At 34.4% G+C, this 12,904-nt stretch overlaps 1 protein-coding gene across 1 annotated transcript; it reads left to right on the top strand.

Moving 5' to 3' along the window:
- Positions 1-256: 256 nt before the first annotated feature.
- Positions 257-2,588, top strand: LOC108488561 (squamosa promoter-binding-like protein 13A). Its single transcript, XM_017792853.2, has 3 exons — positions 257-893; positions 1,781-1,923; positions 2,008-2,588. Exons 1-3 carry the CDS (start codon positions 448-450, stop codon positions 2,472-2,474), a joined length of 1,056 nt encoding a protein of 351 aa, XP_017648342.1. The 5' UTR covers positions 257-447; the 3' UTR covers positions 2,475-2,588.
- The last annotated feature ends 10,316 nt before the right edge of the window (positions 2,589-12,904 follow it).

The raw sequence follows: 12,904 nt of genomic DNA, 5'->3' as shown, positions 1-12,904 counted from the left end.
TTAAAGTTGTTATTATGCCAATTTTAAAAGTTGTCAAGTTATATTTTTGTTAGTAACTTAACTGTTAGTGACCATAACTTAACTGTTAGTGACCAAAAAAGGAAAATTTAAATAGTTAAATGATTATTTTGTAACTTTTTATAGTTGAGTGGCCAAAAATATAATTTATTAATAATTGAAGGGTTACCCATTACTTTCTTAGTTTTTAATGGAGTCCTTATCAATGAACAAATGTCTTGGAAAAAAATTTCCCCTTGGCTTGCATGTAAGCAACACTCTCTTCCAAACTTTTCTCTTAAACTCATTATTTGTTTTACCATTTATGAACTCTCTTTTTTCCCCTTGTTTTCCTATCTTTTGGGAACAACATTAGTTGTTATCATTTTTAACCAAAAAAGAAGTTTTTTTTTTTTTTTTTTTAAATTAGAGTATTCATCGTGGGAAGCAATGAATAACCCTTTCGCCGTGAATACTTTCGAAAGAGATAAACAATTGGATTGGAACTTGAGTAAGTCAAAGGGGTGTATGGATTGGAACTTGAGAGGTGCTACAACTTGCAATTTGCCTAAAATTGTTGAAGAACCAAGCTTTGATACAATCAATGGATCATCAAATGGGGATTTCTCAGTTGATTTGAAGCTTGGTCCATTGAATAAATGGAAGCAACCACCATTGTCAATGGAGTCTTCTTCTTCATCATCTTCAAAGAGAGCTGGAGCAAGCAACAACAATGGAAGCCATCAACAAGTTCGGTGTCTTGTTGATGGGTGCAATTCAGAGCTTAGTAAATGCAAGGACTATCATAGACGCAATAAAGTGTGTCAACTCCATTCCAAGGCTGCTCAAGTTTTCATTAATGGCAAAAAGCAACGATTTTGTCAACAATGCAGTAGGTATGATCAACGGTGGATCTTGGTGTTAAGATTTGGGGAGGAGTTAACTAAATTTTTTTTAAATTTGGAAGACTTAATGAGAATATTTAAAATTTTTGATAGATTTAGTTAAAATTTTCAAAGAAAAAAAATTAAAGATTTTATGAGAATTGAGAACAATTTCAAAGGAATTAATTAAAATTTTAGTGATAAATTCTAAACAGGGATTAACTAAAATTTTAAAAAGAATATTTCTAATGATTTCTCTCAGTTATGTATTTCCTTCTTCTGTTGTTTCTTTTGCTTTGCTGGATAGGTTTTTTTTTTTTCAATTTCCTTATAATCTATATATCAAGTTAGGTTGGGATCAGATCATTATTTAGGACTAGATGAATAGGTCTCAAAGTTCATTCAAACAAATAATATTTATAAATGATTAATTTAAACTTGATTTATTCTTTCTTATATCATTATGAGTCTCATAATATAGTACTTATACAATATATGTTTATCTAAGATCGGTTAAATTTTGTCTAAATTCATTAATTCAAGCTTGATCCAACCATATTTTAAAAAAATTTAAAATTGATTTATACAAATTTTAATATAATATTTAATAATTTTATTTGTTTTATTTTATTAAAATTTTAAGCATAAAAAATTAGCATTATTCTGTATTATTATATATTCAATTTTTATGTAAATAAATTATATAATAGAATATTGTATTACAATATTAAAATAAATCATTTTAAATAATTTTACATATTTGAAGTGTCTTCGGAAAATTATATGCTGATCCAATATTGATACGGGTTTAAACTTTGTTATTTCCTCATCTGATATTGTAATGATTAAAAAAAAAAAAACATCAAGCTATGTAAATTGTAGTGTTCTTTGTTTTGCAGGTTTCACTCACTGGAGGAGTTTGATGAAAGAAAAAGAAGTTGCAGAAAACGTCTTGAGGGACACAACCGCAGGCGAAGGAAGCCTCAGTCGGTGTATCCCCTCTCTCTCATGCGTCCTGGAACCTACTTCTCTGATCACCAAGGTCTGTTTTTGCTATCATCTTCATTTTCATACATGTAACTTGAATGCAAGTGTTGAATACGGATATGTCTGGCACCTTTTGCAGGTACTGAGTCGTTTCCATTGGCTAGTTTGAATGTACCTACTTGGCCTGGAGTTAACACGCAGGAACCCATAGTAAAAAACGACACTCTTCAGAATCGAACCCAACCCACCTGCCAGTCGTTCATTACCGCACCCGAAGGAAATGGGGGCAGCAGCAGTCACAATGTGCCGGGTGATAGGTTAGTACCTTGGATTCGAGATGCAGATTATGCTCTCTCTCTTCTGTCATGTATGCGGACACAACCTACGCCTGGGATCGGTTCGAGTAACCTCGTACAGTCTCACTCGTTCGCCTTTGTGCATCCCTCGAGACTGAGCCTCGCGGACCCCGTTGTCGAACCGATGGCATCACTTGCTGTTGCCAATGGCAGGGATGATAGGGTCCATTGTCCAGAAATGGTTCGCATGGATTGTGGTGAATGCTCTAAATCCCAAGACCCTCACACTCTTCCCTTTTATTGGCACTAGGAAATATTGAATCGAATTTAACCTTCTTTTATTTAGTTTTTTAAATAAAAGTTTAAATATGTTATTTATTTTAATTTTGAAACATTGAATCTATATATTTTTTTAATTTAAAAATATTGATCCCTTTGTTTAATTCTGTTGTTAAAGTTAACAATATCAAATGTAAAATAATTTTTAACCCTCATCATTTACATTTCTTTGTTAATTTGATCTTTGCCTTTTAAAAATATTTTTTTCATATTTTAAATAAAAAACATAAAAATTAAAAATATTATTTTAAAAATAAAACTCTTTAAATTCAAAAATACAAAATAAAATAAAAATAATTTTAAAAATATAAATAAAATTTTAAAATTCAATGTTACCTAAAGCGATTAGATCGTGAGTCGGACTAGGAATTGATTGGGGTATCAGTTTGATGAGAGGTAAAAAATCGATTGAGCCACAAACTAATACAAACTAGTTGAACCAAGCTAAAAAAATTGGTTAAACTAATTTCGAACTAGTATGACCAATTGGTTCCCTAAACTATCAGCCTGACTGATTATAAAAATAAATTAAATTGCCAGTTCAACTGTAACACCCCCTAACCCTTATTTGTCACCGGAACAGGGTTACGGAGCATTACTAGACTTTTCAGATCAATTATGAATGTTACACATTCATTTGTCATTCATATCATAATATCGAACACTCAAGGAAGTTTTTCGTGAAATTTTCAATTTTATTTTCTAGAAACAAGGCACATATGCCCGTGTGAATCTGGGACACGCCTGTGTCTTAAACCGTGTCTTACCTCGTGTAATTCTCTGACTTGGGTCACATGGCTGGCCACATGCCCGTGTGTTAGCCATGTGTCTTACACGGTCCAATCACACGCCCGTGTGTCTGGCCGTGTGGACTCAATATGAGTCTTAAACATTAAGGTTACCATTCCCTGCAATCTTACACATCAAGCAACTCAAAACTATTTAAAATTCAGTTAAACACACTCTAAACATGTCAAAATAGACATTCTAAGTACCTAACCAATGTACCTTCATAGGCACTCTACCTAACTTATTCAAACACGCATGTGCAAATTTTTACTAAATAATCTTCTTGAAACCAATTATCATTATACCTATATGTTCACACATAACCAATATGATTTTATGCACCTTTTATGTTTATTCAACTACTATTTTATCTCTCATCATTCAATCATATCGGCATTTTAAGGCAATCATGCAAACACCACAATACCAAACACAAGCCAAATACATGACTAAGTTTAACAAAACACCTATAGACTAACCTTTAATCAAAATAACCTATACATGCCATTATAACCAGAATCAAGTCATCAATAGTTACCAATAAAACCAATGGATAGTGTGATATAGCTCCGATAAGCTTCCAACCCGTTCGAGCTTCCGATAATCTGTAAGGTAAATAAATATAACAAATACGTAAGCAATGATTTCTTAGTAAGCTTATATAGTCTTTAATCATACTAATTTATTTCAATTACAAAACTTTACAAATAAAAAATAATCCAATAATGTTACTGTAATACTCATAAACTATTCTCACTAATTCACAAGGTGAACTAATCCATAGTATCACACATAGACTTATACCCTCAAGCTTAGTAAAATTTTATATAACTTTAATTCTTCCACACTTATTCCATATGCATATCATACAAGTCATATGCATATCATTTAGCCACAGTTACAAATTAATGCATTTAACCAAGCCTTATTCTAATTGGACAAATAATAATTAGTTCCATAAGAAATTGCATAATCTAAACCTTACCATTCCTTCATGAACACTAACTTATTTTCATTTAAATACTTACCATTTCAATGCATCAAATAAATAAACAAATTACTATTCAACTAATAGCTTGGCACTTTCATAAACATCAAACAACAACAATAGTTAGCATACTTGCACATCTTACGTATAAATTTAATATTGATAAACTTATTTTCACGACATGTTACCATATACATGCTTTCCTTGTATCAACATAATCAAAGATAATCACATATTTACATGTCACTTTTAATATATTAAATAAATATCATTTCCATGTCAAGTTTCAATATGTCATGTAAATATCATTTCAAGACATGTTTCAATATATCAATTAAATATCATTTCCAAGTATTTCAAGTATATACCAGTAATAATCATAAGTCTTTCCATATTAATTCATAAATATTTACAGATTATTCATAGTACATTCAATTCTCATTAATTTGTTATCTTAAATGGCTTTTCACATTTCATTATACAATTGCAATATACATTCCATAGTTATTTCATGAGTATATAACTCACATATTCCATATATTTGCAACATATTTCACATTCTATTTTCGATTCACTATTTCACTTCCATTTCTCATACCATACCATTTCAATATCAATTATAAAACTTTATTATTCATTTACCCCTATTAACACGACTCGAACTCGGACGGATACACGGATCCAACCAAAACACACTAGTTTGGCACCCAGTGCCTCACCTAATAATTCGAAGTAATAGTTTGACACCCAGTGTCTCATCGTGTAACACTCCTTACCTGAGACTGTTTCCAGAATCGAGCACGAGGCATTACTAAACTTATTCTATCCCTTAAATAGGTTTAAATTGTTTATTTAAGCATTTCGGAATGTGCTGCCATTCTGCGTCGTAGTCGCCTAAAAATTCATATCTTGAGTTCCGAAACTCGAAATTAAGATCCGTAAATTTTTCCTGAAACTAGACTCATATATCTATCTACTAATTTTTTTCATAGATTTTTGACTTGGCCAATTAGTACAGTTTATTAGTTAAAGTTTCCCCTTTTTCAAAACTCGACTGCACTAACCTCTTGTTACTACGAACCATGTTTCTTCCTGTACAAAATTCATATCACTAAGCCGTTTGTTTCTCTTAAAACTAGACTCAACAAGGATTATAACCATATAAATTATACCTTCTAATTAGTTTTGTACAATTTATGGTGAATTTCCAAAGTTGAAATAGGGGTTCCAGAAATTGCTCTGACCCTGTTTCACTAAAACTCAGATATATCATGAAATATAATACCTTTACCTATTTTTCTTATTCCATAAGAAAATAGACATAATAAGCTTTAATTTCATATATTATTTATCTTCAAACTATGTTTATAAAATTTTAGTGATTTTTCAAAGTTACGTCATTGCTGTTACTTGAATCTGTTTTAGGTTACTTTCACATTTTCATAATTTTCATGTGATAATCACCATTCAATCATACATATTAATAAACATGCATATCATCGGCCATTTTATTAACTAATCACTAGCAAGTATTTACACATCATTCATTGTTCATATTATACCAAAAGTGGCTAAGTTTCTATACATGCCATACACAAAACAAAACGTCTAATTATACCGAGTTATTTCTTTGATAGTGTGATCGGCCTCCGCGTTTCCTTCGATCCCCGAGTGGCTAGATAAGTACTATAAGAAGAAGAAAATAAAGAGATTAAGCACTAGGCTTAGTAAGCTTACAAGCAAATAAATCACAACATTCAACATAATGGATAATTATGCATAATATCATCTAACATCATAAATTTCTTTACTTCTCAATTTCTATCTTCTTCTTTATTCCCTTACCTTCTTTCTTACGACCTTTCCTTTTCATAAGTATAATATACTTTTCCTTTGCTGTTAATTCACTGTAATTTAACTCGTATCCTGACCCGTTGAACCACTCGGAATACTAAGGATACTAGGTCGTTCTGTCTATCAATATCTCGCCAATGCCATGTCTTTGACATGGACTTACATGAATTATTCTGTCTCCAATGCCATATATAATATGGACTTACATGGCTCAATCCTGTCTCCAAAGCCATATTTCTAATATGGACTTACATGGCTCATTTCGTTCTGTCTGTCATCAACCCTAATATCCTAACATTCCTAGGGTTCAACCGGGGCTTTCTAACACTTTTCCTCTGTCACTTCACCTTAAATTCGACTTTAAATATTTTCATAACATAAATATATAAATGCTGGAAATTGACAATAATAATGTAAAATAAAAGAATATTGCATTTATTTACTGTAAACTTACCTCGATACAAAATGTGACTAAACTTTACAATTTAGTCCTTTACTTTTTCTTTTCCCCGATCTACTCTCGAATTTCGCTCTTCTTGATCTATAATAGCAAATTTAGCTTATTTAATATCAACATTTATCAAAACAACCCTTTACTCAAACTTTGGCAAAATTACATTTTTGCCCCTAAACTTTCACATATTTGCACTTTTGCCCCAAGGCTCGTAAATTAAACTTCATCCTATTTTCTTATGTTTTATGACATGCTGATCATTTTTCCTTCTATGGCAACATCAAATTCACACACTAACATGTACTTATGACTATTAGGTATTTTTACCGATTAAGCCTTTTACTCGTTTTCACTTAAAACCAAGTAGCACAAGTTGTCTAACATAATTTAAAACCTCATATTCCATCATAAAACATCAAAATACACAAATTTCACCTATGGGTATTTTTCCAAATTTGATTCCTAACTTAAATTATTGCTAGCATAAGCTTTATCGAGCTAGGGACTTCAAAAACGTAAAGATCATTAAAAGCGGGCTTGGAATCACTTACTATGAAGCTTGAAAGTTGAATAAACCCCAGCTATGGAGAGAGGTAAGGTTCTGCTGGTAACTTGAAGAAGATGATACAATTTTATCATCTTTTCACCTTTTATTAATGTTAATAACCAAATGACCAAAATGCCCTCCTTACTAAACTTTCAAAATTCCTTCCATGTCCTAATTTTGTCCATGAACTTAAAATTGGTCAAATTACCATTTAAGATCTCCTAATTAATATTCCAAAATAATTTCATACTAAAACTTCTAGAATGCAAGTTTTGCAAATTATTCGATTTAGTCCCTAACCTCAATTTAAGCACTTTATGCATAGAATTTTATCATGAAATTTTCACACAATCATGTAATCATACCATGAACCTCAAAATAATAAAATATATATATATATATATATATATTTTTACCCTAAATTTGTGGTTTCGCAACCACTGTTCCGTTTAGGCCCTATTTCGGAATGTTACACATCGGCTCTACCGAAGTAATTTGGTGCCCAGTACCTTATCGAATTTATCCGAAGTAACAATTTGACACTCAATGTCTCATCGACTCGAAGTCGAAGTAATCCTTGAACACTTCCAATCCTATGGCATGTCAACTATATCTAACTATTTCGGAATGTTACATTTCTCCCCCCTCTTTAGGGATTTTCGTCCCGAAAATCTTACCTGTGAAGAGATATGGGTACTGTTTTCGCATAGCCTCTTCGGGTTCCCATGTAGCCTCGTCTACCCCATGTCTATTCCATAGTACTTTCACAAGTACAATACTTTTGTTCCTTAATTGCTTCAACTCTCGAGCTAGAATCTTTCTGGGTTCTTTACCGTAAGTCATGTCCGGTGAATCTCAACCTCTGTTTGAGAAATCACATGTGACGGATCTGAGCGATAACGACGTAGCATAGACACATGAAATACATTATGAATCTTCTCTAACTCAATCGGTAAAGCTAACCGATATGCTAATGGTCCGACTCTCTCAATCACTTCAAAGCGGTCCAATAAAGCGTGGACTTAGTTTGCCTTTCTTGCCAAATCGAGAACTTTCTTCCATGGGGATACTTTCAAAAAACTTTGTCACCAACTTGATATTCGATCTCTTTTCTTTTAAATCGCATACGACTTACGCTTTGTCGAAGTCGCTTTTAAACAATTTCGATAACTTTCACTTTTTCTTCCGTTTCTTTAACTAGATCAACCCCGTAAATCTGGCTTTCTTTAAGCTCTATCCAATATAAAGGTGTGCGGCATTTACGTCCATACAAAGCTTCATAAGGTGTTATCTTCAAACTTGACTGATAACTATTATTGTAGGCAAACTCTACCAATGGTAAGTATTTTTCCCAACTACCTTGAAATTCTAATACACAACATCTAAGCATATCTTCAAGTACCTGAATAACTCTCTCTGACTGACCATCGGTCTGAGGGTGAAAAGCCGTACTAAAACTCAACCGTACCTAAAGCCTCTTGTAACTTCTTCCGAACCGTGAAGTAAATCTTGGATCTCATCGAAATGATCGATAATGGCACTCCATGTCGTCTAACTATCTCTGAAATGTATAACTCGGCCAACTTGTCAAGTGAATAATCCATACGGATTGGGATAAAATGAGCCGACTTAGTTAGCTTATCAATCACAACCCATATTGCATCTTTCTTTTTCAGTGTTAACGGCAATCTGTCACAAAATCCATAGTAACTCTGTCCCATTTCCATTAGGAACTAGCACAAAGTTGCAATAATCCGAGGTACCGATGTTCGGCCTTTACCGTTGACAAATCAAGCATCTAGAAACAAACTCGAAATATCTCTTTTCATTCCTACCCACCAATACAATTTCTTCAAATCATTATACATTTTGTACTTGCTGGATGAATAGATAAAGAAGCGCTATGTGCTTCTGTAAAATCTTCCGAATAAGCTCATCATTCTTTGGTACACAAATTTCGTCTCTAAACATCAAACAACCATCGAACCAATCCGAAATCGATTCTATGCGACTCACATTGAACTCTTTTAGCTTGTAACTCATTATCATCTTTCGAGCTTCACAAATCTCTTCAAGAAATACGGTTTAGCTCTAAATTCAGCTAAAATAGAACCATCATCGACATGGCTAAATTGGTATTCAAAGCTCGCAATGTAAATAAAAGTTTCCTGCTTAAAGCGTCAGCAACTACATTTGCCTTACCTGGGTGATAATCAATCACTAACTCATAATCTTTAAGCAATTCCAACCATCTTCTTTGCCTCAAATTCAAATCTTTTTGAGTCATCAAGTATTTCAAGCTTCTATGATCGGTAAATATCCGACACCTTTCACCATACAAATAATGTCTCCAAATCTTCAATGCAAATAAAATAGCACTAGCTCTAAATCATGTGTCGGATAATTTTTCTCATGTGGCTTCAATTGTCTAGAGGCATAAGCAATTACCTTTCCTTCCTGCATGAGTACACAACCGAGCCCATTCAAGGATGCATCACTGTAAATCACAAATTCTTTACCCGGTTAAATTTGTACTAAGATAGGAGCTTCCGTCAACAATGCCTTTAACTTGTCAAAACTTTGTTGGCACTTCTCATCCATTCAAACTTAACATCCTTCCGTAGCGGTCTCGTCAGCGGGTAGCTATCATGGAAAATCCTCCACAAATCGTCTATAATATCCGCAAGACCAAGAAAACTTCTAACCGATACATTTCTAGGAGGCTTCCAATCAACAATGGTTGAAATCTTACTCGTATCAACCTTAATACCTTCACGAGACAATATGTCCAAGAAAACCAACTTCGTAACGAACTCACTTTTCTTTGAACTTGGCATACAACCTGATTATCTCTCGAATTTGTAAACTGTTCTCAAATGCTCGCATGCTCGGTCTCATCATGAGAATAAATCAAAATATCATCAATGAACACAACTACAAACTTATCTAAGTATGGTCTAAAAATTCAGTTCATTAAGTCCATAAAATGGCAGGAGCATTAGTCAAGCCAAATGGCATCACAAGGAACTCATAATGACCATACCTAGTCCGAAAGCGATCTTGAGGACATCGACTCTTTAACTCATGGCCCGATAGTATCCGGATCTCAAATCTATCTTGGAAAACACAGTAGCTCCCTTCGGTTGATCAAACAAATCATCAATTCTAGGCAATGGATACTTGTTCTTTACTGTTACCTTGTTAAGTTGCCGATAATCTATGCACAATCTCATCGATCCGTCTTTTTTTTTTCACAAATAGCACTGGTGCACGCCATGGTGAACTCTTGGGTCTTACAAAGCCTTTATCTCATTAATTCTCGCAATCGAGCTTTCAATTCTTTCAATTCCAATAGAGCCATTCTATAAGGAGCAATAGAAATGGGCGTGGTACCTGGAATCAACTCAATACCAAACTCAACTTCTCTAACAGGAGGCAAACCTGGTAGTTCTTCCGGAAACACATCGGGAAACTCACATACCACAGGCACTGATTCAATTTTCAATTCTGGATCTTTAGTGTTCAACACAAAAGCAAGATAAGCTTCATACCCTTTTCTCAAGTATTTACGAGCGGACATACGAAATTATAGGAAATGAACTATCTGACTCTTCTGAATTAACCCGAAGAATTTCACCATTTTCACACTTCAACTCAATGAATTTCTTTCCACAATTCACTATCACATCATGTGTAGTCAACCAATCCATACCAAGAATCACATCAAACTCATCAAATGGCAATAGCATGAGATCAATTTGGAAAACAGTAGCCTCTAATCATTAAAGGACAATTTCTACATACCTTATCTACTAATACATGCTTGCCTAATGGATTCGATACTTTAATCACAAATTCTGTAGATTCTATAGGCATACTTATACTAGGCATCAATTTCATACAAACATAAGAATGAGTTGAACCGGATCAATCGAGCAATGACATTAATATCATGTAGAGAAAATGTACCGTAATCACATCGGGGAAGATGCCTCTTGGCGTGCACGAATAGCATAAGTCCTTGCAGGGCTCTAACATCCGGTCTCACAATCGAATCTCTAGAGGTACCTCATTACTTGCTCCTACTCCGGTTGCCTCGATGATCGCCTCTAGTAGGAGCATTTAGGATCTAGCACTCTGTGTTACCTCTAGGCTAGCCACTTACGGACATTCTCGTACAAAATGATCTGGAGCACCACATTTATAGCAAACATTTTTCCGCCCCGACAAGGACCATAATGAAATCTACCACACCGTGGACACCCTGATCTACCCTGTCTGACATTACCTACACTCGTAGTCGAGGTGGTCTGAGCCTTCGGATCCTTAAATCTGCTACCTCTATTCTGACTAGATTGCCCTGCCGAAAAGCTAGATCTGGTAGAAAACTCTCTGAGCCTCTTGGATGTAGCCTGAAATGATCTGCTCATCTGTCTCTTCTTTGTATCTTGTGTCTCTGTCTCAACTTTGCCTTTTCTTTTTAATAGCTCCTCTGCCTTACAGGCTCTCTCAACTAAAATAACGAACTCTTTTATTTCTAGGACACCCACTGACAGTCGGATATCATCATTTAACCCATCCTCAAACCTTTTACACAAGATAGCCTCTGTGGACACACATTCTTGAGCATATTTACTGAGCCTGACAAATTCACGCTCATAATCGGTCACAAATCATATTGCCTTGTTTCAATTCCAGAATTCCTTTCTCTTCGGTCAATAAACCTCTGGTGATGTACTTTTTACGAAATTCTTCTGAAAGAAATCCCAAGTGACCCTCTCTTTCGGTACAACCGATACAAGTGTCTTCCACCAGTAGTAGGTGAGTCTCTAAGAAGTGATACTACATTTCATACATTCCTCGGTGTACAAGATAATTCGTCAAAGACTCGATAGTATTTTCTAACCAAAATTCGCTCTTTCGCATCATCATCTTTTGTTGCTCGAACTCTTCGCCCTTGTTTCTGATTCTATCAATGGTGGTTTTCTCTTACCACTGTACTGTGGATGGGAAGCTTGAGCTGCATGGGTAGCCCGAGAATCATGAGGGGTGGAGGTCTAACTGCCGGATTCGTACGAACGAACTCGGCAAATAAATCATTCAAAGCTCGGAAGAGAGCTTTCGAGTCACTCCTCCCTGATCAACTATTACTGGCCTATTCTCAGATGGCGCTGCCCTTCAGAGAAGCGGTAGCATTACTTTCTACATCATCATCACCGGCTGCTTGGATCCATTACTATAAAACAAAATATTTAAAAAAATCGTCGAGAGTCGTCACACTATCAAAATACAAGTATGGCATGTATAGCTAGACTTTTCTCACACTAACTGTCCGAGAACCGACTAAACCTGCTCGATACCAATAAATGTAACACTCCTCACCGAGACTGTTTCGAGAATCGAGCACGAGGCATTACTAAACTTATTCTATCCCTTAAATAGGTTTAAATTGTTTATTTAAGCATTTCGGAATGTGCTGCCATTCTGCGTCGTAGTCGCCTAAAATTCATATCTTGAGTTCAAACTCGAAATTAAGATCCGTAAATTTTTCCTGAAACTAGACTCATATATCTATCTAATAATTTTTTCATAGATTTTGACTTGTCCAATTAGTACAGTTTATTAGTTAAAGTTTCCCCTGTTTCAAAACTCGACTGCACTAACCTCTTGTTACTACGAACCATGTTTCTTCCTGTACAAAATTCATATCACTAAGCCGTTTGTTTGTCTTAAAACTAGACTCAACAAGGATTATAACCATATAAATTA

Source organism: Gossypium arboreum, chromosome 7, assembly GCF_025698485.1.
Source record: "Gossypium arboreum isolate Shixiya-1 chromosome 7, ASM2569848v2, whole genome shotgun sequence".
Lineage (NCBI taxonomy): Eukaryota > Viridiplantae > Streptophyta > Magnoliopsida > Malvales > Malvaceae > Gossypium > Gossypium arboreum.
Note: the sequence above shows the minus strand (reverse complement) of the source record. Positions and strands in the feature narration are given on the sequence as shown.